The sequence below is a fragment of the Leptopilina heterotoma genome, unplaced genomic scaffold (genome assembly GCF_015476425.1).
Source record: "Leptopilina heterotoma isolate Lh14 unplaced genomic scaffold, ASM1547642v1 Lhet_97, whole genome shotgun sequence".
Classification (NCBI taxonomy): domain Eukaryota; kingdom Metazoa; phylum Arthropoda; class Insecta; order Hymenoptera; family Figitidae; genus Leptopilina; species Leptopilina heterotoma.
In genome coordinates this window covers 1,018,675-1,046,364 of record NW_025111203.1, presented here as the reverse complement: position 1 = coordinate 1,046,364, position 27,690 = coordinate 1,018,675, and the positions used below count along the sequence as shown (strand labels likewise).

General features: G+C 24.7%; 2 protein-coding genes and 1 long non-coding RNA gene across 6 annotated transcripts; 1 reads left to right on the top strand and 2 right to left on the bottom strand.

Moving 5' to 3' along the window:
• Positions 1-1,938: 1,938 nt before the first annotated feature.
• On the bottom strand, positions 1,939-19,249 carry LOC122512251. The gene is made up of 6 exons (XM_043627990.1): positions 19,089-19,249; positions 18,701-18,965; positions 8,680-9,148; positions 8,274-8,530; positions 7,602-8,139; positions 1,939-4,125 (listed from the first exon to the last, which is right to left on the bottom strand). The coding sequence occupies exons 2-6, from the start codon at positions 18,812-18,814 to the stop codon at positions 3,722-3,724; spliced, it is 1,782 nt and encodes a 593-aa protein (XP_043483925.1). The 5' UTR covers positions 18,815-18,965; positions 19,089-19,249; the 3' UTR covers positions 1,939-3,721.
• A 615-nt stretch (positions 19,250-19,864) lies between these two features.
• LOC122512254 lies at positions 19,865-22,337 on the top strand. Its single transcript, XR_006302605.1, has 3 exons — positions 19,865-20,002; positions 20,311-20,539; positions 22,203-22,337. It is a non-coding gene; the product is annotated as an uncharacterized LOC122512254 (long non-coding RNA).
• Positions 20,646-27,409, bottom strand: LOC122512252 (saccharopine dehydrogenase-like oxidoreductase). 4 transcript variants are annotated; one of them, XM_043627992.1, is made up of 8 exons: positions 27,184-27,409; positions 24,941-25,171; positions 22,940-23,115; positions 22,524-22,840; positions 22,299-22,445; positions 21,657-21,747; positions 21,104-21,366; positions 20,646-20,994 (listed from the first exon to the last, which is right to left on the bottom strand). In XM_043627992.1, the coding sequence occupies exons 2-8, from the start codon at positions 25,110-25,112 to the stop codon at positions 20,889-20,891; spliced, it is 1,272 nt and encodes a 423-aa protein (XP_043483927.1). In that variant the 5' UTR covers positions 25,113-25,171; positions 27,184-27,409; the 3' UTR covers positions 20,646-20,888. The 4 variants fall into 4 exon arrangements, with proteins under 4 accessions (XP_043483927.1, XP_043483928.1, XP_043483926.1 ...); XM_043627993.1 differs by lacking the exon at positions 27,184-27,409 and adding an exon at positions 25,986-26,259; XM_043627991.1 differs by lacking the exon at positions 27,184-27,409 and adding an exon at positions 26,080-26,258.
• Positions 27,410-27,690: the final 281 nt, after the last annotated feature.

Sequence of the window (27,690 nt, the reverse complement as noted above, 5' to 3'; positions counted from 1 at the left end):
TTTTTTAATATCAATAAGTATTAAAAAAAATTGTAAAAATATATTTTTTATATAGTTTTATTGATTTTTAGAAAATTAATTAAAAAACCTATTAAAATAATATTGGAGTTTTTCTGTTGTATGAAACAAAGTATAACAAATTAATAAACAATTAATTGTTATTATATAATAACTCTTGACACGGACAGCCGCTAGTGCTGTGTCAATTTTGAACAACAAATTGAGTAACAGGGTATAGTGCACGTATAAATGGAGATAAAAATGGCAAAATCACATACATTAGGGGAAATTCATGGGTTCAGTCATCGACGCTTAGTTTTTATGGTAAATCGTGAAAATTTAGAAATCATAAAAAAATTAGAAATTGTGCCGAGAAAATAGAATCCGACCACCAACTCGTAACCTTCCATATTAGAGTCAATAATACGAGTTTTATTAGCAAATCAAAAACAGTTGTAGAAGAGGAAAAAGTTAAAATAGAAAAAATAATATGGAAAAGCGAAAAAACACAAGACTTTAGAGAAAAATGGAGGGAAAAAATAAGAGAAGAAAATGACACTTTGGAAACGAATAGAAACTGGGAAAAATTAAAAACTTTGGTTTGGAAATCAGCCAGGGCCTGTTACTCAACAACGCATGCACACTTTTTTTTCAACAATTACAAATACAACAAGAAAAGAATAAATTTATTATGTATATTAAAATTATGGATAACATTGGATAAATACTAATTATTGTATAATTTTACTTCCTAAATAACAATTCACAAAATATATATTTGAATTCAGTATATATTAAGTTACAAATACCAGTAAATACTAACGTAAATATGCGTTGAGTGCAAGATGCAAATAAGTAATAATAATATATATTATGTTTCTCAAGATGTTCTCTAATTTTAATTACGTGTATCGTTGACTATTTTAAATAAAAATTTATTAAATTAACCATTTATTGTTACTTGCATCTAAATAAACTGTTTCACTTTAATAAAAGATACTAAATAAGTAAAACTTTCTTTTTACATTTCACGTGGAATTAGTATCAACCGCCTGACCGCAGTTTTGCTTAGTGTCTAACAGAAATTTATAATATGAAGCTTATAAATCTCATATTTGAATCAGAGCTTTAATGTAAAATAAATATCAATTCGTATGATGTCCCATTTCTCACTGGGGTAAAATTAGAATAAAAAGTAGTATAAATGTTCAATTTTTGTGATTAAGGATTCTTTTATAAATCATCTGTGTCGCGCTCTAAGAAAGGTACCTAAGAGGCAAACAAATTAAAATTTTTAATAAATATAATCCTATTAAATCATTTAACTTTATTAATTAAGTTATTTAAATGAATTACATTTAATGATATTATTTACACGTGGATCACATTCTTGCCAAAGGGAAAAATTGTTATAAAAAAATATCGTCATTTTATTCCGTTTAATTTCAAAAGACGAATTGTAAAATTTCAAGTGGATCAGCTGTTTTATTTATCCGTCGCCATTTTGTTTCTTGTAATTCTTGGAAGTGACGGAATACAGCACAAAAAAAGTTTCTGAATTTGAAATTGAAAGAAACTGTTGGACCTTTTGCCATTTGGAAATAAGAATTATTGTACCTTTTTGATTTTTGGAACAAAGAATTATTGGAACTTTTGGCGTTTGGAACAAAGAATTATTGTCACTTTTTTTCTCTGGAACTTTTGTCCTTTAACCAAAAAAAATTACTTAAATTGTTTAAATAATAGAAGGGTGTTTTTGAAGGAAAATAATTAACTGTACTTGAAAGAAGAATCCTAAACCACAAAATTAAAACATTTAACAATATTTTGAAGTAGTGTAAATAATTGAGATAAAAATAACTTTACGAAAACACATAAAATATTATTTTTGAAATTTATTATATATGCAATGGAAGGGTAAATATGAAATGCTGAAAGTGGTTTGTACGCAAAAAAATATATATTTGTATTTAAGTATATATTTTTATGTGACCAAATCAAAACGACACACTCTAATTATCACTGCAGTTCAAATAAATATTTTAATAACTCTATTTCTTTATCAAAAATTTAAACAACTAAACATAAACTCCTCAAGTAACTGTGTAAATTTCTTATTTAAAACTGTACCTATAAGTAAATAAATTTTGCGGACAATGTTTGAATCTTAGTTTCGATTCCCGACCCGTGTCTTTTAACTCCACTCCTTAAAAAAATATTTTCAAAATATTAGAAAATTTTTTTACATTTAATATTTATTCACTTATATAATGCAAAAAAAGAGTGCGTCGCTTTGTCGTGATGTATATGATCAACTAAAAATGTTTATATAGTTTTAATTAAATAAAAAAGCAATCACCTTAAGAAAAATGAAATTCACATAATTTGTAAAACCATGCAGTTTTTCTTCATATCAATCACAATTTTTTTAAAAAAACGTTTTTATCCTGTTTATATGCTTCTATTTAAAATATTTCGATTATTTCTTTTAGAAATACATTTTTTCAGAGATCAAAAAATCATCAATCAAAATTCTTAGATATTAAACAACTGGGAAGCATATGGTTCAAAATTCTCTAAGTCACTTTTTTTGTGTTTAAAGTACATTTATTTATAAAACATACCAGTGAGTTTTTCTACATTAGTTTTAAGGCGTTAGAAAAAATATTTTGTTTAAAAGAAAAGCAAGGTTGCAAATCAAAAAAAGTACTTATTTTTTAAACAACTTATTTGACTGCAGAATCTTTATGCAAAAAGAAAAAATATTTCTTTTCGTAAAATTTAACCTTTAAAAGAATGTTACTTCTTGGAGAATTTTGAACCACACATATATATACATATAGTTACGGCTAATTAGTAAAAAGTCGTATAAGATTGATTTATACTTATGTGTAAAGATACGAATTTTTAATTAATTAAATTAATTAACTATCGACTAATTAAATTTCCGTAATTTAGTAATCAGTGCTTGAATGCCAAAAATTAGTCATATACAGGCAATCATTAGCGTGATTATAAAACTATTAACTACATTAAATTTTTGTACAATTTCCTTTTTCAGGGTTTCTAATATTGCATAGTGAAAACTAAGAAAGTCGCATTGATATTGTATTGTTAAAAGACAATAAAATGCGAGTTTATAGATTTCATTACAGTATGCATATCATTCCATAAAAAAAACCAAATGGTTGATTTCACTAGTATTTTCAGTCAATTGCGGAATTAAAAAATAAATTTTCAATATTTTTTTAAGAATGCTATATTGATAATTTTACCAGAGTACCGCGTCGAGTCCAGAATCATTAAATGATTTTCCTGGGTAAAACTTTTTAAATCTCTTACTATTTCTAATAAAAATCGTCTAAAACATAATAATTATATAAATTTTTCAAAAATATCAGATTCGCTCATCAATTGATTTTTCGAACCATCAATTACGAATCTAAAGTCAAATTTAAAAAATCAAAAAGAACAACATAAAATGATAATTATCAAATGTTTTAAAAAATTGTCTACCAGTGTATTCAGTCATTTGCATTTTCACATGGTTATTTATATTTATATTATATACTTTGAATAAAAACCATATTCTTCAACATTATGTAAAACAATTTTTAAAAAAATAACCCTGAGAAAGCAATTACATTTAATTTTGACAATAGTGTCCGTTTTTAATTTTGGACCTGATTTTTTAATGAAATTTCAATTTCAATTTCGATTTCTACACCTGTGGTCCATTTACGAATACACTTCGTATACCTTCAGTGTCTGAAATGTTAATTTTCAGCTCATTTGTAAGTGCTTCCAGCTTATTAGCTATTTTTGCCTCCGATAATCCTCCTGGCTTGGGAGGTGGCCTATAATCGTCCAATGGTGGTTCTATGTATTTTAAAGTTGGATTCGAATTTATATCGTTCCCAGGACCAAATGTTTCGTCGATCGCCTCCGATAATATATTTTTCTGTGACAGTTTATTGTCGTAATGCTCTTTCCTGTACATTGGCACTTGAATATTGCTGTAATCATGGTCCATTAGACCCTCGAATTCTTGGAGTAGCTCTTCTCCATATTGCTGAAGTTCTTTCTCCATGATTTGTTTTGTGTACAGTAAATTTCTCGAACGACCTGAAACAATGAAAGAGGTTTGATTAGAAATTATATTCTGTTCATATAATTCTTATTCAGGCTTGCCATGAGTTTAAAATTTCAAAATTCCATGATTTTTCCAGGTTTTTTCAGATCTTCCTTAAATCAACTATTTTTAATGATTTTTGAGAAAGTTCTTTGGGAATTTTCAAATCCATTTGTTTACAATTCAATTTTCGGAAATTCTTCAATTAAATATATATTAGAAAATAAAAGCTTCAAATAATTTAACAAAAAATTCAATTAAACTTTTTCAAAAAATTAATTCTACAAAATTGTTAATTAAAAATATTTAAAAAATTCAAATTTTCAAAGATTTTAATTTGAAACCTTTTCAAAATTCAATTATTTCTAAAAAAAATTAAGCTTTAATGCTATTACTATTCAATTATTATTATCTAAAAGTTTAACTAAAATTAATTTTTAAATAAATTTTTATTAGAAAATTCGACGAGAATTCAATTATTTAAATACAAATAAAATGCAAATAAATAATTTATTGAATAATTGGATGTTTCTTAAAATTTAATTTTTATATTAAGAATTTTATCATCAAATTTTTTAATAATTAAATTCTTTCGACGAATTTCAATAAATTTTTTTTAGAATTTTTAAAATAATTAAAATTTTGCTGAAAATTTGATTAAAATTATTGAAAATAATTAATTTTCGGCGAAGAACTTGGCTATTTATAAAGTTAATTGAAATCTTGACAAAAATTTCTACCAAAATGTTGAAAACAATTGAATTTTAGCGAAAAATGTTATTACTTTTAAAAATAATTGAATTCTTGTGATGAATATTGTTATGTATGAAAAATTGAAAATAATTGAATTTTGCAAAAAATTTTATTAAAATTCCTGAAAATAATTGAATTCCTAGGAAGAATTTTAACATTTATCAAGATAATTGAATTCTTTCAAAGAATTGCGTTAGAATTTTTGAAATAATAATAATATAAATATATTTAAAAAATTTCAATTAATTTTAACAGAATTGAAATTAAAATTTTTCAAAAATATTAGTTCCACAGAATTATTAAATAAAAGTATGAAAAAATCAGATTTTCCAAAGATTTGAATTTTAAAACAGGATTTCAATTATTTTTAATGCAATTTTACAATTGTATTAAATTATTATTAGAATTGCTCAAAAAATGTTATTATTCTTAAAAATTTAATTTCAATTCCTCGAAAAAATTAATTATTTAAAAAGTGTTTTTTTTAAATTCTTCAGAAGAATTTAATTATTTACAGAAATATTAGAATTTTTCACAGGAATTCTATTATTTTCAAATATTTTAATAAAATTGTTCGAAAGAAATCATTTATTTGAAAAACAATTTTAATTAAATTTTTTTGAAATAATTCAATTATTATTCTTCTAGATTTTAATTAAATTTTTCCCCAGAATCCAATTATTTACATAAATAATTTTTTGAAAGAATTCAATTATTACAGATAAATAACAAAATTATTCACGAAAATTCAATTATTTTGAGGCATTTTAATAAAATTCTTTGCAAAATTCCATTATTTTCATAAATAACAATATTCATCACAAGAATTCAATTATTTTGTAAGTAATAAATTTCTTATTGGAAATTCATTTATTTTTAAAAATCTTATTAAAGTAGTTCGCAAGATTTCAATTATTGTTAAAAATTTTGATTGATTTCTTTTTAAAATTTAATTATTTTTAAAAACTTTTCGCAATTCAATGATTCAATTTTACAGGAATTGCTCAAAAAATGTAATTATTCTCAAAAATTTAATTTCAATTCCTCTAAAAAATTAATTATTTAAGAAAATGTTTTTTTTAAATGCTTTGGAAGAATTCAATTATTTATAAAAATATTAGAGTTTTTCACAGGAATTCAATTATTTTAAAATATTAGAATTATTCACCGAAATTCAATTACTTTAAATACAGTTTTAATTCAATTTTTTTCAAATAATTAAATTATTCTTTTAGATTTTAATCAAATTCTTTCCAAGAATTCAATTATTTACTACATAAATAATTCTTCGAAAGAATTCAATTATTTAAAAAAAATTGTAATAAAATCGTTCGCAAGAATTGAAATATTTTCATAAATAATAAAATGTTTCTCAAGAATTCAATTATTTTTGAAAATTTTAATAAAATTCTTAGCAACTATTCAATTATTTTCATAAATAATATAATTCATCGCATGATTTTAATTATTTTTAATACAATTTTAATGGAATTGCTCAAAAAATGTAATTATTCTAATAAGTTTAAATTCAATTATTTTGAGGCATTTTAATAAAATCTTTTGCAAAATTCAATTATTAAAGAAAAATAACAATATTCATTACAAGAATTCAATTATTTTTAAAAGTAATAAATTTTTACTTGGAAATTCAATTATTTAAAAAAATTCTAATCTAATCGTTTGCAAGAAATTAATTATTTTCATAAATAATAAAATTCTTGTCAAGAATTCAATTACTTTTAAAATTTTAATAAAATTCTTAGCAATTATTCAATTATTTTAAATACAATTTTAATTAAGTTTTTTTTAATAATTCAATTATTCGTTTAGATTTTAATTAAATTCTTCTTAAGAATTCAATTATTTACTACATAAATAATTCTTCGAAAGAATTCAATTATTTACTACATAAATAATTCTTCGAAAGAATCCAATTATTTTTTAGAGTAATAAATATCTTCTTGTAAATTCAATTATTTAAAAAAATTGTAATAAAATCGTTCGCAAGAATTGAAATATTTTCATAAATAATAAAATGTTTGTTAGGAATTCAATTATTTTCAAAAAAAATTTAATTAAATACCACACAGACATTCAATTATTCTCAAAAATTTTAATATATTTCTTTGTAGAATTTAATTATTTTTAAAAACTTTCCGCAATTCAATGATTTTCCATATCTACTATTTTCATAAAATTTCCAAACAGAATTCAATTATTCAATTAAATTTGTTGTAAAAATCTTCGTAAGAATTCAATTCTTTTCATGAATAATAAAAATTTTTCAGGAATTCAATTATTTAAATTAGAATTTGCATAAAAGTAGTCGAAAGAAATCAATTATTTAAAAATTTTCCTAAAATTCTTCGCAAGAATTAGATTATTTTTCTATGCATTTAAATTCTTTCATAAATAATAAAATTCATTGCAGGAATTCAATTTATTATCAGGACAAGAAAGAAGTAAATATTTTTGATAAAAATTAGGAAAGTTAGGAAAATAAAATATAGAATGTAATTTTTGTCAGTTTTGTCAAGTGTCTAAAACGAGTTTCTTTGGTCGTCGAGTTTAATTTTTCGATAACAACTTTTTGACTACTTTTTTTAGTTTGAAAACTACTTTTTGCTACTTTTTTAAAATTAATTCTCGAGTGCGAAGAACAAAAATATAGGGAAAATAAATTGAAAAGATGAAGAAAGAAAAGTAAATAGTTTACCTGCTAGCGGTGTGATTTTCTCTTGTTGTTTTTGCTCTTGGGCAAGTTCATTGCTGTTAGCATTAGAATGTGGTCGCAAATTTGGAACGGCAACAAGTGCTAGAGAGAGCAAAAATACCATAAGACAAGTTGCAGGTTGTGCACTTTTGTTTCCCTTCTGAATGAGGGTTTGTAGTCTTTTTAATTGTCCCGCTAGACTCTGATTTTGTGATTGAAGAACTTTAATGCGCTTTATGAGTGTTAAATTTTCTTCGGTGCACTGTTTCACGCGATCTTCTAATCCATCAACGTACTCCTTTTTTCTTTTACGTGAATCCTGAGCAGAAATCTTATTACGAATCTTACGTCTGATTCTCTTTAGTTCACGTTCCTCGGTTTTTGTCAGAGGATGATGAGTTGGCAAGGTGATGCCTTCCTTTTGCAGTAAACGCTTCTCTTCGGCGTTTAATTTCAATGGCTGATATTGCGAAACACTTTCGGTAATTTCATTGTTAACTGAGACTGTCTTGTTGCTTAAATCTTCTTTTTTGAAGTTTATCTATAAGAAAGAAATTTTTATGTTTAACTTGAGGAGCATAAATAAATGATTTTAGTTTTCTTTAGAATTATTATTAACTATTAACATTACTCTAGTTAATAATTTAGAATAAAATATTTAAAAGTTGTACTGACTTGCAAATTCTTTGTGAGAACGTTTCCTTGATTGATTTTGAAACCTTTGAGATTTCTCGCTTGAACAGCATTGATAATTTTTATTGTTCGAACTTCCTTAATGTCGCTTGAATTCAATGGCAAAAGTAAAGATCTTGAGTTACGTGATCCAATCGGTGTGACACGTATTAATTGTTTGATGTTTCGTTTTCCATTGCAAGAAATGTTGCGTAAGCTGACAGTATTATCGTTTGTCGTAATATGTTTTACATTTGAATCTAAAACAGAATTTTAATTCAATTTTAAAATTTTAATTCTATTTTATTTTGATTTAAAAACATAAAAAAAAAAACATTTCAAAAACATTTATAATTTAGCATTGGAATTAGAATTCCAAAGATTTTGAAGAGAAAACAAATAAACTTACCAAAGTTTATAACTGGAGTTTGTTCAACAATCGTTTCGGAACTTGTTTCCTCCATAGCTTCTGGATTGACGAGAGTAACAAATGTTTGTTGACAATCCATTTCTTCAGTGATTTGAGGAATGGGAGAGCCGAAATTAGAACTGACGACAGATCTATCAGGACTACCGACACTATCGTCGACAGATTCATTGGGACTGTCTAAATAATCAAATTCCGCGGTATTTTGTGGACTGTTGAGACATGAGTTTATCATTCCTGTTTGATCTTCTTCCATTGGTAAATGTGGACTTAATTGTTGCTCACAGGAGAGACTAAATGCACTTGATAAACCGCTGTCGGAAGATGATGAAGGTACAGCCTCCAAGTCACCGCTGATTGTGTCATTGTCCATAAAATTGAATTGATCATCATTTAGAAATGAATTCAAGAAATCGTCCTGGTAGCCAGTTGTGGCAATCCATTCCTCGTTCTATAAACATAGTAAAAGGAGACTTTATAGGTTATGTTTTTTTTATTATTAAAATTTTTTTAAATAATTGAAATATTGCTAAGAATTTTATTAAAATTTTTGAAAATAATTGAATTTTAGAGAAAAATTTTAATATTTATAAAAATAACTGAAATTTTGACTATAACTTTTATTAAACTTTTGACCATAATTGAATTTCTGCGAAGAATTTTATTACTTTTGAAAATAACTGAATTCTTGAGACGAATTTTTTAATAATATTTCTTTTTAAATACCTAATTATTTTTGATACAAAAATAAATAATTTATTGAATAATTGAATGTTTCTCAAAATTGAATTCTCATAAAGAATTTTATGACCAAATTTTTAAATAATTGAATTCTTTTGACGAATTTTAATAAAATTTTAAGAATAATTACATTTTTCGAGGAATTCGATTAAAATTGTATCAAAAATAATTGAAATTCTGCAATGAGTTTTATTATCAATGAAAATAATAATTGAATCCCTGTAAAAAATTGTATTACTACATATTTATAAAAATAATTGAATCTCTGTAAACATAAATTGTATATTTTTGAAAATAATAGAATGATTGCGAAGAAATTTATAAAAAAATTTATTTCTTTTGGAAAATTTTTTTAAAAATAGTAGATATTGAAAATCATTGACTGGAAGAGAATTTTTGAAAAAAAAATTGAATTTGTTAAAAAGAATTTCATGAAAATTCTTTGTAAAATAATTGAATTTTGGAGAAAAATTTTAATATTTATAAAGATAATTGAAATTTTGACGATAATTTTTTTTTAAACATTTTTCGAGAAATTCCATTAAAATTGTATTAAAAATAATCGAAATTTTCGATGAGTTTTATTATTTATGAAAATAATTGAATTATTGCGAAGAAAAATTGTAAAGGAAACTCTTTTAAAATTGAATTAAGAAAATTGAAATATAAAATAAAGAAAAATTAAATTTCAAGAATAAGCACAATAACTTTAGAAAACAATAATTTTCCAGGATTCCAATCAAAATTCCCTGACTTTTCCAGGTTTTTTCAAGGTTTATAAAAATTCCCTGACATTTCCAGGTTTTCCAGGTTTCCAGGTTGCGTGGCAACCCTGTTTAACTGAAATTTATTTTTAAATCAATTCTTATTAGAAAATTCGAAGAGAATGCAATTATTTAAATCCTACTAAAATAAATAATTTAATTTTTCTTGAAATTGAATTTTCATAAAGAATTTTATCAATAAATTTTTAAATAATTGAATTCTTTCGACGAATTTTAATAAAATTTTTAAGAATAATTACATTTTTCGAGGAATTTGATTAAAATTTAAATTCTGCGGTGTGTTTCATATTATTTATGAAAATGAAAATAATTGAATATATTAGAGTTTATTGTCAATATAGAATTTTGTCAAAATTTTTTTTAAATTAATTGAATCCCTTTTGGAAATTTTATTAAAATTTTTGAAAATAATTGAATTTTATTGTTTTTGAAAATAATTAAATTCTTGTGATGAATATTGTTATTTATGAAAATAATTAACTTCCTCCGAATGATTTTATTATTTATGAAAATAATGAAATCCCTGAAAGGAATTTTAAAATTTATGAAAATAATTCAATTACTGTGAAGAATTTAATGCCAAATTATAAAACATTTGATTTTTTCGAAAATAATTTATGCAAATTCTATTTTAAATAAATTGAATTCCAGTGAAAGTTTTATTTTTTTGAAAATAATTGAATGTTTGTGTAGAATTTTATCAACATTTTTTTTTAAATAATTGAATTCTTATGATGAATACTACTATTTATGAAAATAATTGAATTTTGGCGAAGAATTTTGCTATTCATTTATAAAGATAATTAAAATGTAGACATTTTTTTAGATTTTTTGAAAATAATTAAATTTCTCAGGAGAATTTTATTAATTTTGAAAATAATTGAATTCTTGTGATGAATAATGTTATTTATGAAAAGAATTGAATTTTGAAATGAATTTTATTAAAATTTCTGAAAATAACTGAATTTTGACGAAGAAGTTTGCTGTTTATAAAGATAATTGAAATGTTGACGAGAATTATTTAAAAAATTTTTGAAAATTTATAAGTAATAATTTTATGGCAGTTCTTCAATAGAATCAAGTTAGTTAAAATAAATTATTGTCAGAAATAAAAAAAATTATCTTAAAAAAACATTAAGATTTTAATTCAGTAAAGCGGATATAATTTAGAATAAAAAGAATAAATTTTAAAGATATCTCAATTTTTTTTTCAATGATAATATTCTAATTTATATGTTTGGTGAGAACCGTAAGAACTTCTTGACTTTAAATATAATAAATTTAAAAATATGAATTTAGGTACAAAAAGAATAAATTTTAAAGTTCTCAATTTTTTTATGATAATATTCTAATTTATATTTTTGGTGAGAACCGTAAGAACTTCTTGACTTTAAATATAATAAATTTACAAAAAGTTTTCTAAGATTTATTTTTGAAACATCATTGTGTCAAATTGAAATAAAAAAATATTTTATTTATTATCATTTGATTGACCCAAAATGTGCTTACTCATTAAAGTACTTGGACGAAACTTTTAAAAATATACTTTAATTTTTATTAATTTTTAAAATAACTCCCTAATTTTGAATTAGATTTCCTAAAATTCCATGAACACAGTTTTCCTATTCTTTATTATCCATTCAAGAAAAAATCTAAAATATTTTGAATTTTGTTTTATGATGCCTATATCAAAATAATTTGTGACGCGCTCGAAAGAAAGGTACCCAAGAAGTAAATTAAGCAGCCCAAAAAAAAAGTTTCACGTACTTTCAACCGAAATACGTGTCCTGAATACGAATCCGTAGTTCGTTTTACTCCATTAAGTTAGGAATTTTTCCTAACCTCAAAAACATGTCGAATTATTGGTGAAATACGAATTTAAAATTATTTTCATAAATAATAAAATTTTTACAAGGATTCAATTACTTACATAAATAATAAAATTGTTTTTAGAAATTCAATTATTTTCATAAATAATAAAACTCACCGCAGAATTTAAATTATTTTTAATAAAATTTTAATCGAATTTCTCGAGAAATGTAATTGTTCTTAAAAATTGTATTAAAATTCGTCGAAAGAATTCAATTATTTAAAAATTTATTGATAAAATTCTTTATGAAAATTCAATTTGAAGAAGCATTCAATTATTTAAAAAAAGATAATTTATTTTTGTATTTTTAAATTATTAAATTCTCGTAAAATTTTTTAATAAAAATTGATTTAAAAATGAATTTCAGTTAAAATTTTAGATAATTAAATATTAAAACTAAAAGCATTATAGCATGAATTTTTACAAATAATTGAATCCTGAAAAGGTTTGAAATTAAAATCTTTAAAAATTTGAATTTTTCATACTTTTAACTAACAATTCTATAAAGTTAATGCTTTTAAAAAAGTTTAATTGAATTTTTTTGAAATTATTTGATTCAGCTCAGAGACCTTGATGTGTTACAAACTTTGCTGATATCAGAGATTAAAGATTGCATCATGACCTTTCAAATGAGCCCTATATGCCAAAATGATCAAATACATCTAATATGGCGAACGTAAAAATTTACTGAATTTAAAATTTGTATGTCTTCAATACTAAATTTGACATTTTTAATTTATTAAATCTGACTTTAGATTCGTAATTAGCGACCTTAAAAAATCTCGAAGTATGTACCATGTTTTATTGAAATCTTCTTTTCCGTATATATATATATATATATATATTTCTTAGTTCGTATGTTAAGAAGATTGCGTATCTTTATCTACGATCACAATAATAACATTGTTATCTAGTTATAATCTCAATCAACTGAAAACAATTTTCACATTTACGTTATAATTTGTATATAGTACTTCTCTGTATTCTTATAAATAAATAAATTTTTAAAATACTCCTTAAGCAGAAAAATATCAAATTTGCAAAAAGTTGACAAAAAGTTTAAAAATTCCCAAGTATTTAAGTTTAGAAAGTTGTTTAAGGGTTCTATTCTTTTGGACAATAACGCATTATTTTTTGCATCTGCACACTGTTGTATAGTTGAAATAATATCGTGGACCCAATTTTCCAATACAAAATTTGTTAAAAAGATGAAATTATCGGTATTTTCCAAAGCATAATAAAAGAGACCCTTTTATGTATCATAAAATTTTATTTAAAAAATGAAAAGTGACAATGAATGTCAGAGAGATTATTGCGTTATTATCAACAGGTGTCTATTATCAAATATTTAATTATTAAAATATTCTCTCATTTCGTTATCAGTTTATTATTTAAAAAATTTGTTAGTTAAAGCCCTAACATATTTAAATATCAGAACAGAAATTATTTTTTAAATTACTTTCGTACTTTTCTGGAAAGTTTATGATTTTAAAAATTGATTATTAAGAAGCACAGGTCATTAAATACAAATTAAGTAATAAAAATCTAAACCTAACTGCCTCAGATCACCAATTAAATTAGTTTTAATAGAAAGTTCCGTTTATTTAAAGTTTTTAAAAATTTTTTCCACAATATTGAACACAGAAATATTAATAAATTTAACATACAATAAAAATATCTTACTGACATTATTGTGATAATATTTTTCCAAGAATCTGTTAGTTGTTGAAGTTAATCCAAAAGTTAAAAAATTCTCTTGAATTCTTTTTAACATAAATATCGTTTAAAAGTATAATTGAGATTTCATCGAATGCAACTTGGGTTAACATTATATTGCGCAAACAAATAACTGACATGGAATTTTTGAAAACAATTATGTAGCACAAATTTCTGAGTTAACATTTTATTGCACGTGGATTTGAATAAAAATTTTATTGTCGTGGTTGTCGATAAAAATTTATAAAAATCAATTATAAGATCAATTAGATCAATTATTATTATTATTAGATCAATTATTCTTAGATCAATTTTAAGGGAAATTGGCTAAATAACAATTGAAAATATTGCAGAAAATAAATTAGTAGATACACAAAAGCACTATTTGGGTGGAAGTATAAAATTTAAAAGACGCCAAAATTAAAGGTCTGCTAAGCTGACACCACAACTTTGATATTTTAAAATATTTATACTATGCCATAAATTAGGGCCCAATTAGGGCTAATTACGACCTGAAGTAGAAAATTTACTGCTTTCTATCTTTTCTAACAGGAAGGTTGGTGCTAACTAACCGTTAACCTGGCGCTACTTGCTGCAATAGTAGGATAAATAATAAAAGGCTATTTAAACTTTTATGTCGTCATTAGGGTTCTTTAATAATCAGGGTTGCCACGCAACCTGGAAACCTGAAAAACCTAGAAATGTCAGGGAATTTTTATAAACCTTGAAAAAACCTGGAAAAGTCAGGGAATTTTGATTGGAATCCTGGAAAAATATTGTTTTCTAAAGTTATTGTGCTTATTCTTGAAATTTAATTTTTCTTTAAATCAATTTTCTTAATTCAATTTTAAAAGAGTTGCCTTTACAATTTTTCTTCGCAATAATTCAATTATTTTCATAAATAATAAAAAAATTTATAGATTTACAATTATTTTCATAAATAATAAAACTCATGGCAAAATTTCAATTATTTTTAATACAATTTTTTAATGGAATTTCCCGAAAAATATATAATTATTCTTAAAAATTTTTTTAAAATTCATCAAAGAAATTCAATTATTTTCAAAAGTAATAAAATTCTTCGCAAAAATTCAATTATGGTCAAAAGTTTGAAAAATTTATCGACAAAATTTCAATTATCTTTATAAATATTAAAATAAATTTTTCTCCAAAATTAAATTATTTTCAAAAATTTTAATGAAATTCTTTTTAACAAATTCAATTTTTTTTCAAAAATTCTCCTTCAGTCAATGATTTTCAATATCTACTATTTTAATAAAATTTTCCCAAAAGAAATGAATTATTTAAAAAATTTTTTTATAAATTTCTTCGCAATAATTCTATTATTTTCAAAAATTTTCAATTTATGTTTACAGAGATTCAATTATTTTTATAAATATATTTAATACAATTTTTTACAGGGATATAATTATTATTTACATAGATAATAAAACTCATTGCAGAAATTCAATTATTTTTTATACAATTTCAATCGAATTCTTCGAATTATGTAATTTTACTTAAGGGGGTATTCTGGTCTAGAGGCCTCAATTTTAAGGCGTTTTTCCGAATAGGATAAAAAAGAAAGTTTAACATTTTTAATATTTACTTTTTTTGCAAATTGTTTACTAATGTTTAAAGAATACAGAAAAAAAATTAGAAAAAGAATAATAAAAAATCTTAAAAGTTATAAACTTTTGAAGTGGGAACTGAAAAAAATTCTGGTTGACACGATAACTCAGAATCTACTCAACCGATTTACTTCAAATATTGCAAAAATGTTCTTTGTATATCCCTTTATGGTCGCAACCTCAGATTTTAAAAAATATTTTTGTTCACTATTTTAAAAAAATTCAAAAGTGTTAAAAAACAGTGTCAAAAAACACAACTTTTTTAAAAATCGTCGCCATTTTGCTAAAAAAATTTTTTTTCTTTTCTCCGAGGTACCGACCATAGCGAAGCCTTTAATAATCAAGAATTTCTTTAGATTTTTTGTTTTGGAGCATTACAAAACTCTCCACACTGTCAACCAGTTCGCACTTGATTTTTTTCAGTCCCCACTTCATCAGTTTATAACTTTTAAAATTTTAGATTATTTTTTTTCCTAATTTTTTTCTGTATTCTCTAAACATTAATAAACAATTTGCAAAAAAAGTAAATACTAAAAATGTTAAAGTTTCTTTTTTATCCCACTCGAAAAAACGCCTAAAATTGAGGCCTCTAGACCAGAATACCCCCTTAAAATTTTATTAAAATTCGTCAAAAGAATTCAATTATTTAAAAATTTGTTAATAAAATTCTTTATGAGAATTCAATTTTGAGAAACATTCAATTATTCAATAAATTATTTATTTTTGTATTAAAAATAATTAGGTATTTCAAAAGAAATATTAGAAAATTCTTCTCAAGAATTCAATTATTTTCAAATGTAATAAAATTCTTAGCAGAAATTCAATTATGGTCAAAAGTTTAATAAAAGTTATAGTCGAAATTTCAATTATTTTTATAAATAGCAAAATTTTTCTCTAAAATTTAATTATTTTCAAAAATTTTAATAAAATTCTTGACAAAATTTCAATTATTTTCAAAAACTTTTCTCAATTCAATGAAATTTTTTTACAGAGATTCAATTATTTTTAATACATTTTTAATCTAATTTCTCGAAAAATGAAATTGTTCTTAAAAATTTTATTGAAATTCGTCAAAAGAATTTTAATTTTAATTTTAGTGCCATTTAAGTTATGTTACTTAAGTTATGATTATGTTATTATATACGTTATTATGACATAGTAAATATTTTAAAATATCAAAATTATGGTGATACCTTAATACGAAACGATTGTCATTTTTTCAGTATCATTCACATTTAACGACTTACTTTTTAAGCAAATTATTTTATTGTATAAAAATTAAATATTATTGGTAATATTGTATACACTAATCCGAAATATAATTAAATAAACTTTCTATTTATCTTTTTATTTTTCAATTTCGTAGAGAAATTCCTGTTTGGACACTTTAGTGAAAATACACATAAAAATAAAAATAAAATGCTTTTTTTTGTAAAAATTTAAACTATTAGAAAAAAGTGAACATCAGATGTGTCACAGAACTTGACTTTATACTTTATGTCAGATTTTCCAAAAACACACATTTTATTTTCATTTTTATGTGCAATTCCTCTAAAATGTCCATAATAAAAAAAATAAGATTGAAAACTATAAAGTAAGCTTTTCATTCATATAAGTTTGAATAAAATTGAAGGGGGGTGTTTTTGAGATATTATGAGTTTTACATTTCAATCAGGAATTTCTCAACAAAATTAAGAGAAATTTTGAAAAATAAAAAAAATAAATGGAAAGTTCATTTCATTCTTTTTCGAATTAGTTTATAATTTATTAATAATTCCTTTTTTACAGAATAAAATCCACTTACAAAAAATAATCTTCGCGCGCACATTAAATAATTTGATTAATAATATGTATATTTAATTATTATTTTGTAAGATACATAACACAAAATTAATAGTAATGATTCTATCACTCGGTTTTCAAATTAATTAAGTATTGAAGTCAACGATCACTCAGGGTCAAGCCAATTGAAAAATTAAAACAATTCCTTTAACGTTTTCAACAGCAAACCTGTCCTCTTCAGAAACTAAAATTTTATGAAATTTTAGACAATAGGTTCATTGCAATATTAAAATAAAATTATATTAATCGAATTAATAAACTATAAATTATCTAATAAAAATTATTTTTTAAGTAAAGTTTAGATATTTTTAAAGTAAATTTTTCTAATTTTTATAAAAAAAATTGTTTTTAAAATAGTAAAAGTAATTATATGTAAATAAAAATTTTTAATATTAAATTTTAGGTACTATTTTTGAAGAAAATTCTTCCAAGACTCAAGTTCATTTTACTAATTTTTTTTAACTAAAATTTACTTCGTATATTAAAAATATTATATGAAGACATTCTCGTTACAAGGTTTTCTTTCGGAATCTTAACCTTTAGAGGGCCGGTAAATTTGCACCAATTTTAATATTTTTTTATTAAAAAAAATTTATAAATCAGAAGTTAATTCGATAAAAAGATTTGTCAAAATAAATGTCAAAATCAACCATTTTTACTTTTAAAAAAAATAATTCTACAGAATTCTTAGTTTAAAGTATAAAAAATTCAAAGATTTTAATTTTAAACCTCTTTCAAAAATCAACAAAAAAAAATATTTTTAAATGATTGAATTCTCGTAGAATTTTAATAACATTTTTAAGAATAATTATATTTTTCGAGGAATTCGATTAAAATTGTATTAAAAATAATTGAAATTCTTCAATGAGTTTTATTAAGTTAATTAATAGAGTAATAATTCATAATATTTTCCGTCAGCATTATTATATGAAAGTAAAGAGACCTAATTTCAAGCTGTGAAAATAAAAAAATGCTATTAAAGTTCAAAGATTCATAAATAGATTAATACCTAAAAAATAAACTTAAAAAAAAATTGTTTATATTATTCTAAAAACTTGGAAATTTACTAAGCATCGTATTCTAACTGTTTTTCATGATTAGCGTGTTATCTATTTGCTCTCACGAGCCAAAAGTTTTCAATTAGGAACCACTGATTGACGATTGTTTGGAACGACCCATATGGTACAAGGAAATGAACAAGTTCACATGCGAGAGTCCGTTCAATCAACATTGACATTCGATGAAATCAGTTCGTCTTCATGCGATTTGAAAAACAACCGATTGACACCGAAATGCATTGAGGAAAATAACGGACTCCGGAATGCCACTCGGGCGACATGCTTTTACTCGTACAGGTTAGAGTCGTCGATGGTGTGACATATGTCACTGAAAAAATTTAATCAACACAAAAAACTTACCACAATATTATCGTCGTTGTACGATTCGTCCTTAACTTCACCCTTTAAAAGAGAGTTATCTCTCTCAATAAGGAGATCCATTAGGCTCATATCCGAAGATGCAGAAGTCATCATTGAACCTTGCTTTATTTACACATTCATAATCACGGCACGCACTGTAAATTTCAAAAACTCAAACCTCCATGCACTTCAAAAATGTTCAATTATCAAAAAACAAAACTAATCCATTAATTGTGAACGTAAGTAGTGGGCAGACGGTTAACACCTGCAATCAAAAAAATTACAATGAGCGAGAGCGACTTTTTGCTCGTGCTCGTGTCCCACACACCTATAGGAACAAAACGCCTTCGTTCGAATAGGAAAAAATCTCTATAATTAAAAATATTACCAGATTCAATAGAGACATGCTTCTCAAGTTTTACTTTTGATTTTATATTTTTTCATTAAAAGTCATAGTAATTAACAGTGAATTTAATCCTCGACGCCTGTCATACTAGACAAAAAAAATAACAATTAATTTTTGACACTATTTTTGTGTCAAGCTTTTTAAAGTAACAATTAGACAGATTGCGAACGTGGCACTGTGCAATTACATCATCTTTAGAGTGCGTTCACAACGTTTGGCATTAGTCACTTTCGAATATTTTTCAAAAGTATGGGCACTAATATCATTGACTTACGCTAATGTTTCTGTTTGTGAAAAATAAATTGTTTTTTTTATTTTTTTTTGGGACGGGGGAAAGTAATTAAATATGATGAAATTGTGTTGCATGAAAAATTGAAGTATCATTAAGGCCGTGTTTAGATGCATCCGTTTTAAGGTGCATTCATACGATCGTCAGTAGCAAAAGGCATTTTAATTTTTTTTTATTAACAGAGGTGTGAATGTACCCTTAGGGTGTGTTTCAGTTCATCGATATTTGCGAGTTCGAGATGTAACGTCATATCTGAATGGGCCAACAAACAGATGACACACTTTGACATTCTGAAGAGTAAAATTTGTAACGTTTGTAACCACTTGTATTAATTATTGTATTCACATTTTAAACATAAGAAACGGTTGCTCACATAAAATAAATATAAAATATGTGTTGATGGTTAAGTGTATTATATATTTGTTTCAATTGTATTGGAAGATTCTCTGAATTTCTAACATATGATAAAACTGATAAAACTATAATTTTACATTTTGACAGTATATTATTAAACAGTATTTAACAGTATTTAACAGCATTTTTATATTGAGAAACATGTAGAAAGTGTATTTCAAGTAGAAATTACAGCAGCAGTAAAAGATTTCAAGTTAGTAAACAAACATCCCTAACCTACAAATACATATCCGTCCTTGTTTAACTTATACTTTTGTTTACAACTCATACTGCACTTCTTATAGTTGGACGTCACATTGGGAACTCCCTGTGAAATATTGTGCTTTCAAGGAATATAACACTAAAATAATTTAGAATCTGTTTTGAATATTTTGTTTGTTTTTTTCAGGACAATGTAGACCAATGTAGAAATTTAAAGAGAAAGTTATAAGCAATAATAATTGCGTCTATTAAAAATGATAATTGAAAAATTTATGATTTAATTTTTCCTTATTTTGTCAGATTATTGCTTTGCAACATGTATCCCTACCATGAAGGAGTATAAGGAGAAAACATCAGAAAAATAATCAGAATTTCTCGTGTTTTTGAGCAGTATTTCTTACAATTGCAACTCAAAAACCTTAAAAGGAAATAGAACCCTTCAAAATACTGTCAAGAATCATCACAACTTTTATGACTGCCAAGGATATTAATTATGACTGTAAAGGTCGTCACGCCTTTTATGACTTAGGTATAAAATCGAAAAACCATTACCTTTTTTAATGTTAAAAAATAATTTTTATTTATTTCAACATTATATTTAATTTTTATAAACTCAGAATATTTTCAAGACAATGTACAGACAAGAGTCTCATTTTATTGATACAGATTAGCTGTTTTTTGGTTACAATGAAAACCCTTTTGATGACATAAAAGAATAATCTCAATGCCCGTATAAATAATGTTATAAAGATTTTATATTATAATATATTCCTTACTTATTTGTATAAAAATTATAAAAATATTTGTGCTTTTCTAAGAAACTAATAACTCTTCACTTTTCCTTTTCACTCTTTCACTTTTTTCACTTTTTTTCTTCTTCACTTTTCCGATGACGATATAATTTCAAATGTCATTCCATTTTTCTTTAGTTCCTCCATTAAAGAAGTATTTAGAAATGCAGCACCTGAAGTTAAAACTCCTCCGCTAAAGAAAATAATTATAATATGTAAATGATAAAATGAAACAAGGAAATGTAATATTTAACTAACATCAAACTTAAATATAGAGCAAAATAATTTAAATTTTTTCTTACGCATCAGGCATTTTATCAGATTCCCGTAAAATTGTTAGTCCTGCTAGAAGTAAACATGTGCATGTAAGTCCATAACCAGCATTTTTGCCAGTCACTTTTGTAATTAATTCTTTGTTAGGGGCATCGACATGTTTGTCAGATAATTCAGTTAATTTTTCCTTCCATCCTGTGGCTTTAAAAGTTATCGAGAAGTGTGTATCTTCCATTCGTTCTTCAGATGGTCCTTCGTGACTAGCACAACCTCCGGAAAAGATTTCTGGATACTATAAAAATAAATCTGAATTTTAAAAAATGAAAATGATTTTTTATACAATTCTAAGGCAACATGAAATATTAGTCCAATCGTTCTATAAAAAAGTCGTTTTTTGCCAAAATCCCTTAATAATCCTTTTTGGCAACATAGTTATTATGAAGAAAAATTTATTTAATAATTCAATTTTTTTGTAAAAATAGAAATTTAAAAAAGATGAATTTTATAAAGTGTAGAGTAAATACTGTTTTTCGTAATTTTTAGTATATGTAAAATTATGTAAGGAGACATTAAAATATTTACCTTTAGTAATAAATTTCTTCCAAATTCTGATTTCAACAAAATCAAAAATATTCCATAAAAAGCGGCTATTAATACCACATGAAACAATGACCTGAAAGACCATTATTTTTCAGTGAATAAATTTATAAGAAATAATTATAATTTTTCCATCTTTTGATGAGTAAACAACTTTAAAGGAAAAAGCGAAAAGAAATAAATTTTACTACTTTATTTCCTTAAAGCTAATAAAATTTTGGAATGACACACAAAGCATTAAGTTTCCTAAAAGTTGAAATTAACTTGACTGCAACCTTCGAAATCTTAAGTTGCAAAGCTCATGACACTATTCATGTGATTTTTAAAATTTTTACTAATGTTTGTTAAAGTGTTTGTAAAAGTTGGACTGAACCCTGCATGAAAGTTAAGAAATTAGAAATCTTCACGTGATGTTTTGTCAAATTTTCGCATTTAACATTGAAAAACATTGAACATTTAAATAATTCTTTCAAGTTTTATAAGCTTCATAAAAACTAAAGATTTTCGAATAAGGTCAATTTTATCTTTCAGTTTTTCAGGAAACTTTTGGTGCTGCTCTTAAAAATATCTCATGTGTTCCAGTGCCCACCAATCGATTTACCTTCTTTAAATAATTATACAACTTACGGAAATGTAATGTATGTTTGGATCTGCATTGGTCTTTGTTTATATTTTTCATACATAAAACGTTGTGTGCGTTTCGCAATCGAACGATCAGTGCCAGGAAAAATTACAGACCAACCATTAGAAATTTCGCTTTTATGTATTATGCCTCTGATTTGAAAATAAATTTCAATTATTATCATTTATAAATGGATATCAATCTTATGCGTTATACTTTAACTTCATTACCTATCGGAGAGTCTAGGTTCCAATGTTGGCAAATTTTTATGAAGAAGTTTTGTACGAATTTGACGCAATTCGTTGGAATGTGCCATACCATAAATAGCAGATTCCCATGTACCATAATGAAGAGAAGCTCCATTAGCGTTAGAAGTATTCCAACTATTTAAATAAGTCTCTATAGTATTTATTTCACCTTCAAAATTCTTTTGAGTACAAACAATACCGAGATCACAGGGAATACTATCAAATCCACATGCACTTATAATGTAGATACCAGCTTCTTGTGCAGCTTTATTGTATTCTAACTGCATTCTCTCCATGAACTAATGAAAACAAATTTTTCTCTTTTACTGAACTTTATAGATACATTAAAAAGTATTAATTATGTCCTATCAAGGCTTGAATTGAAATTATTTAATCACCTGAGGCTCCCCACTAACATCAACGTGGTGAGTTTTGGCAGCCAAGCAAGCTTTAATAACTACCTCACCATAAAATCTATAAGGTCCACAACAATTTGCAATTACTTTAGTGCTAATGGCCATGTTTTTTAAAGATTCTTGATCTCTTAAATCCGCTATCATTATTGGAATGTTTACTAAAAGAATATTGAATAATAATATAGTAGTCTTTTTGTTCTTCTTTTGCTAATATTAGAGGACAGTAGGTATATTACAGAATTATTAATTACTAGCTGTCGTACCCGTCTTCGACGGGTTTTAGTTTCTACAAATACATTCAATAGTGTGTCGACCAGTCTCGAAAAATGGGAAATAGCGGGGAATTTAATTTGACCGGAAAAAATAATATTTAGCTACCATTAACTATTTCATTAGAAAAATATTACTATTTTAAATCAGTGATTGACTTTTTATCATCAAATAATTTATTTTTAATTAATTAAAATGCAGAGAACAATGTTTGTCAATTATTTGTAGAAATTTAATTATTGTATTATAAGTTAATCCAAAATTTACACCAGTTTTTAGAGTAAAGTAAAATTCGAACTAATTGTATCATAACTGCTAAAATCTAAAATAAGACCTATATTGCAGGCTGAATTCACAGTTTTTCCGATTAAATTAAATTCCTGCATATTTCCCGTTTTTTCCAGTTGGTAGAACCCCTGTTAAAAGTATTAGTAAAAACAAAAACCCGTCGAAGAGTATTTTCATAAAATAAGTGAATTTTTGTAGCCATTTGTAGTTTTATTTATTGTTAATTCTTATCAAGAAAATTTATATTTGATGAGAAAAGATACACCTGGAAAAATTTGGACAAAGCTGGGAAAAACCGGATAGTTTGTTAAACAAAAATAATAATAGACACCCTGTTTAACTTTTGCCTTTACAATGCTCAAAACATCCCTAAAAGTTAAATCTAGAATTAAAATAACCAAACTTTTTACTATCTAAGTTTTTTCCCAGTAGCATAATGCAAGTATCGTATCACATATTCTTGAATTCCTGCAGTATCAATTTTATCATAAGAATCTCCATTTCTAATATTTTCGAAATTTTTGCAATTGAAAAATTTTTGATTAATTGGATAAACAAACAATTCTAAATTCCATTATTTTGACGTCAAAAATTTATCAGAGACTTCAAAAATACTACTGAGTTAAGCTTGATAGTAATTGGTCTGTCAATTATAATTTTTCAATTTTTTGATATTAAAAACATTTTTATACTTAGGACTTCCATCTTATAGTTATAGAACAGTATTTTTTTAAAAATTGTGCTAAAATATGACTAAATAACATGTAATATTTAATTACAGAAAGTTTAAAAAATATAAAATTTGGAAATTTTCCATTTTTTTAATTTTTTGAAAAAATTGAATACCTTCCGTTCTAATTAATATGTTTAAAATCTGTAAATTTATTGTTTATATATATCTTACAAAAGTCATAACTGATTAATTTACAGCAATCTGTCAAAATTTTTAAAAAAATTTGAATTTTTTGGAAAATTCATAATTTTTTTTCATATTAATATTATTTTTTAATTCAATTTATTTTTATATATCTTTAAAATCATTTATATTACTAATAAATTAAAAAATTTATGCCAATCTGCAAAAATTGAAAAAAATTTTTTTTTGAATTTTTTGAAAAATTCATAACTTTTGTTCAGCTCAATATTTTTTCATCAAATATAGCTAATATTTTAAGTTAGACCAATACCTGAAAGATTGCCAAATTTTACTTCAATCGGTCAAGACGTTTTCAAGTTATACGCGAACAAAATTTTGCGGACATACATACATACACACATACAGGAAATTTTCTATTACCATTTTTGGATTCTCCGTTGTTCAAATAAATAAATTATGCTAGAAAAAATTAATTTCGTGCAATGTACAGACAAAAGTCTGATTTTATTAATATAGATTATTTTCTATAGTTGGTCATAAAATAATACCAGAATTTGGAGCATATTTCTTAAGAACAGCTTCCAATGCATCCTGCCTGCGTCCAGCAATTCCCCACGTGAAATTGTATGAACGTGATAAGCGAGCAGCTTCTCTAACTGCAAATTGACCAGTGAAACCCGTTGCTCCAAGTATAACTATGTCCAACCGTTTTGTCGCCATTCTATGAAAAATTCTTCTTCTTATTCTTCTTCTTCTTAAATGACTTCTGGCTCAGCCAACTGTCAGAACAAAAGCCAACTGTCAGAACAAATTCTATGAAAAATATTAACGCACATTTGGCTCCCAGTTATTAGACCATTAATGATTTTCTAAGGAGGGGGGTCTAAAATCCCAAAAAAAAATTGCGTGACATCATTTATGAACGCTCTCTAGACAAAAAACCATATTCGTTCCAAAAACGTTTCATATCGTCCAAATAATGTTCTAGAAAACACAATTTGAACATCCATGTTTTTAAAATGTTTTGGAACATTATTATTTTCGCATTAATTTTCTACCAGTAAAATTGGTTTTATAATTATCTATTAAACTAGAATTTGTTCATTGTATTTAATTTTTTATAAATAATATTCAAATTATCCAGATAAGTCAATAGAATTCTAATTACTTATTGAATCAAATAAGTGTTCCAGGTATTCCATAATAGGGACATTCAATTTGGAACACCCGGACATACACGAAATCATCGTTCCATAATAGGTGCAGTCCAGAGTTTCAAAATTTAATTAATATTATTTTTATATCATAAAAAATAACCATTTTAGAGCCTAAATACTATTAATAAAATACCAATTCTTCTGATTCCAAGGAATTTATCATAGAAATGTAGTTAGCTTAAAAACGTTCCATAATAGCAGGGACCTTTACTTTAATAAATTTCCCAACTTCGTAACAGGTTTAAATTATTAAATATTAGGCCACTTAATTTATTTTTAAATGCTCTACAGATGGTTATAATATAAATAGCTAATGAAAAGTTTTTAAATAAAAAAGTTGAAAAAATGATTTTTTCCACAATTTTTGGTTTTTTACTCTTTCGTTCCCCCGATAAACCCAACGACACAATTAACAAAAACAACTATTTGTAAATAAAACTGGAAATAAAACTACAAATAATAAATCAAACTTTTTAATTATCTCTCGATTATGACACTCGTCAAAACTGCGTCACGACTTCTTGAAAGCCTGCAAGTAAGACTCAAACCATCCGATTGTCCCCAGTAGGCTTCCTCATTATCAAATCGTTTCCTTGTTTTTCCTTCGCAATTTTCGGAAGAACCCTTCTTCTTATCCCCACGAAACGGCACCTGAAAGAAACTTGGAAAGGGTCGCTGACTATGTGACGTACGCTGACAATTAATTATGCGCAAAATCATTAAGATTCTGATTTCACGACAACCACAGCTCCTCACACGCTGATACGAAAGAAATATACAAGAGACTTGACAACAAACGAGACGAGGAAAATTTTTTAATTTGTGAGCACTCATGCATTATTTACAACATTTTACTCATAATCATTTAACAAATCAGAAAATATTATGGTAATTAATGTTCATAAATTACTTCAAAAGTTATTTTCAGTTCAATAATTTTCCATCGTCTAAGAATCATAGAGAAATTTTTGAATTTTTCTATTATTTTCTGACTTCTAAGTCGCATAACACATAAATTATTCAATTAACTACTCCAAACTTTTTGTGATGCATTAAGGAGTACTACATGAATTTTATCCAGAAGAAATTAGGTTTGCTGTAGGCCATTCGTACAGAAAAAAGGAAAATCACATAAAAGTTGACTGTTTTTTAGATTTGCTCATATATTATTAATTATAAGTTATGATATATACAATATAATATATTTGCGAGGGCAAAAATTTAATGTAATATAATTATTTATATATAATCTTATAACTTTTCGTTTTTATAATAAACGTTACGGATTTCAGCCTCCTCACTAACTTGTATTTCAGAATTCTTAAAATAATTAAATTTTTTTCAAAGACTAAAAGTGATAAATTACCTTCTCAAATACGCGTCTTTTTACAAAAAAGAAGATCTGTTAATTAGTTAGTTAATCTTTAATGTCCGAGATCTCCAGTATTAGGGTGTAAAGAATTGTTATGTCTTCGTTTATTTGACTTATTAATTTCTGGTAAGCTAAGTCCGAATATTTTTGTTTTATTTAAGATGGCTCAAAAAGAAATGTATAATAGAAAATTATATATTACCTTATCAAATACACGTCTTTTTACAAAGAAGAAAATGTCTTAATAAAGTGTAAATAAAATCTTCAACGGTTTCTTAAATATGATAATCTGTACCACTTGTGACGTCTGAACTGGTTTCGAATTCTCTTAAACAATACAAAAAACATCGGGAAGGATAACCACAAAGTAGCATCGAGGCCATTCACCTATACAGTGATACATGCTATCGCGAACTACATATGTGTAAGTACACCGTAGCTCAGTAGCTAGCGAAAAAAATTCATTTCTGAAACAGCGCGTATTTACTGTGACAGTACATTTCTCTTTATAACTGATAAAAGAAATGCGAATGAGAAATTTGATGTGGTAGTCAAAGTCTGGTTCAGGAAAGTTATAATTATAATTAGGCGAAAATGTAATTTAAATGTTCAGGAAAGTTTCGCGCTAAACATTTATTTAATCGAGACATTTAAATCTTAACACAATTTTCACTAAACTTTTCAGTTAAATATGCCGAATATTGCAAGT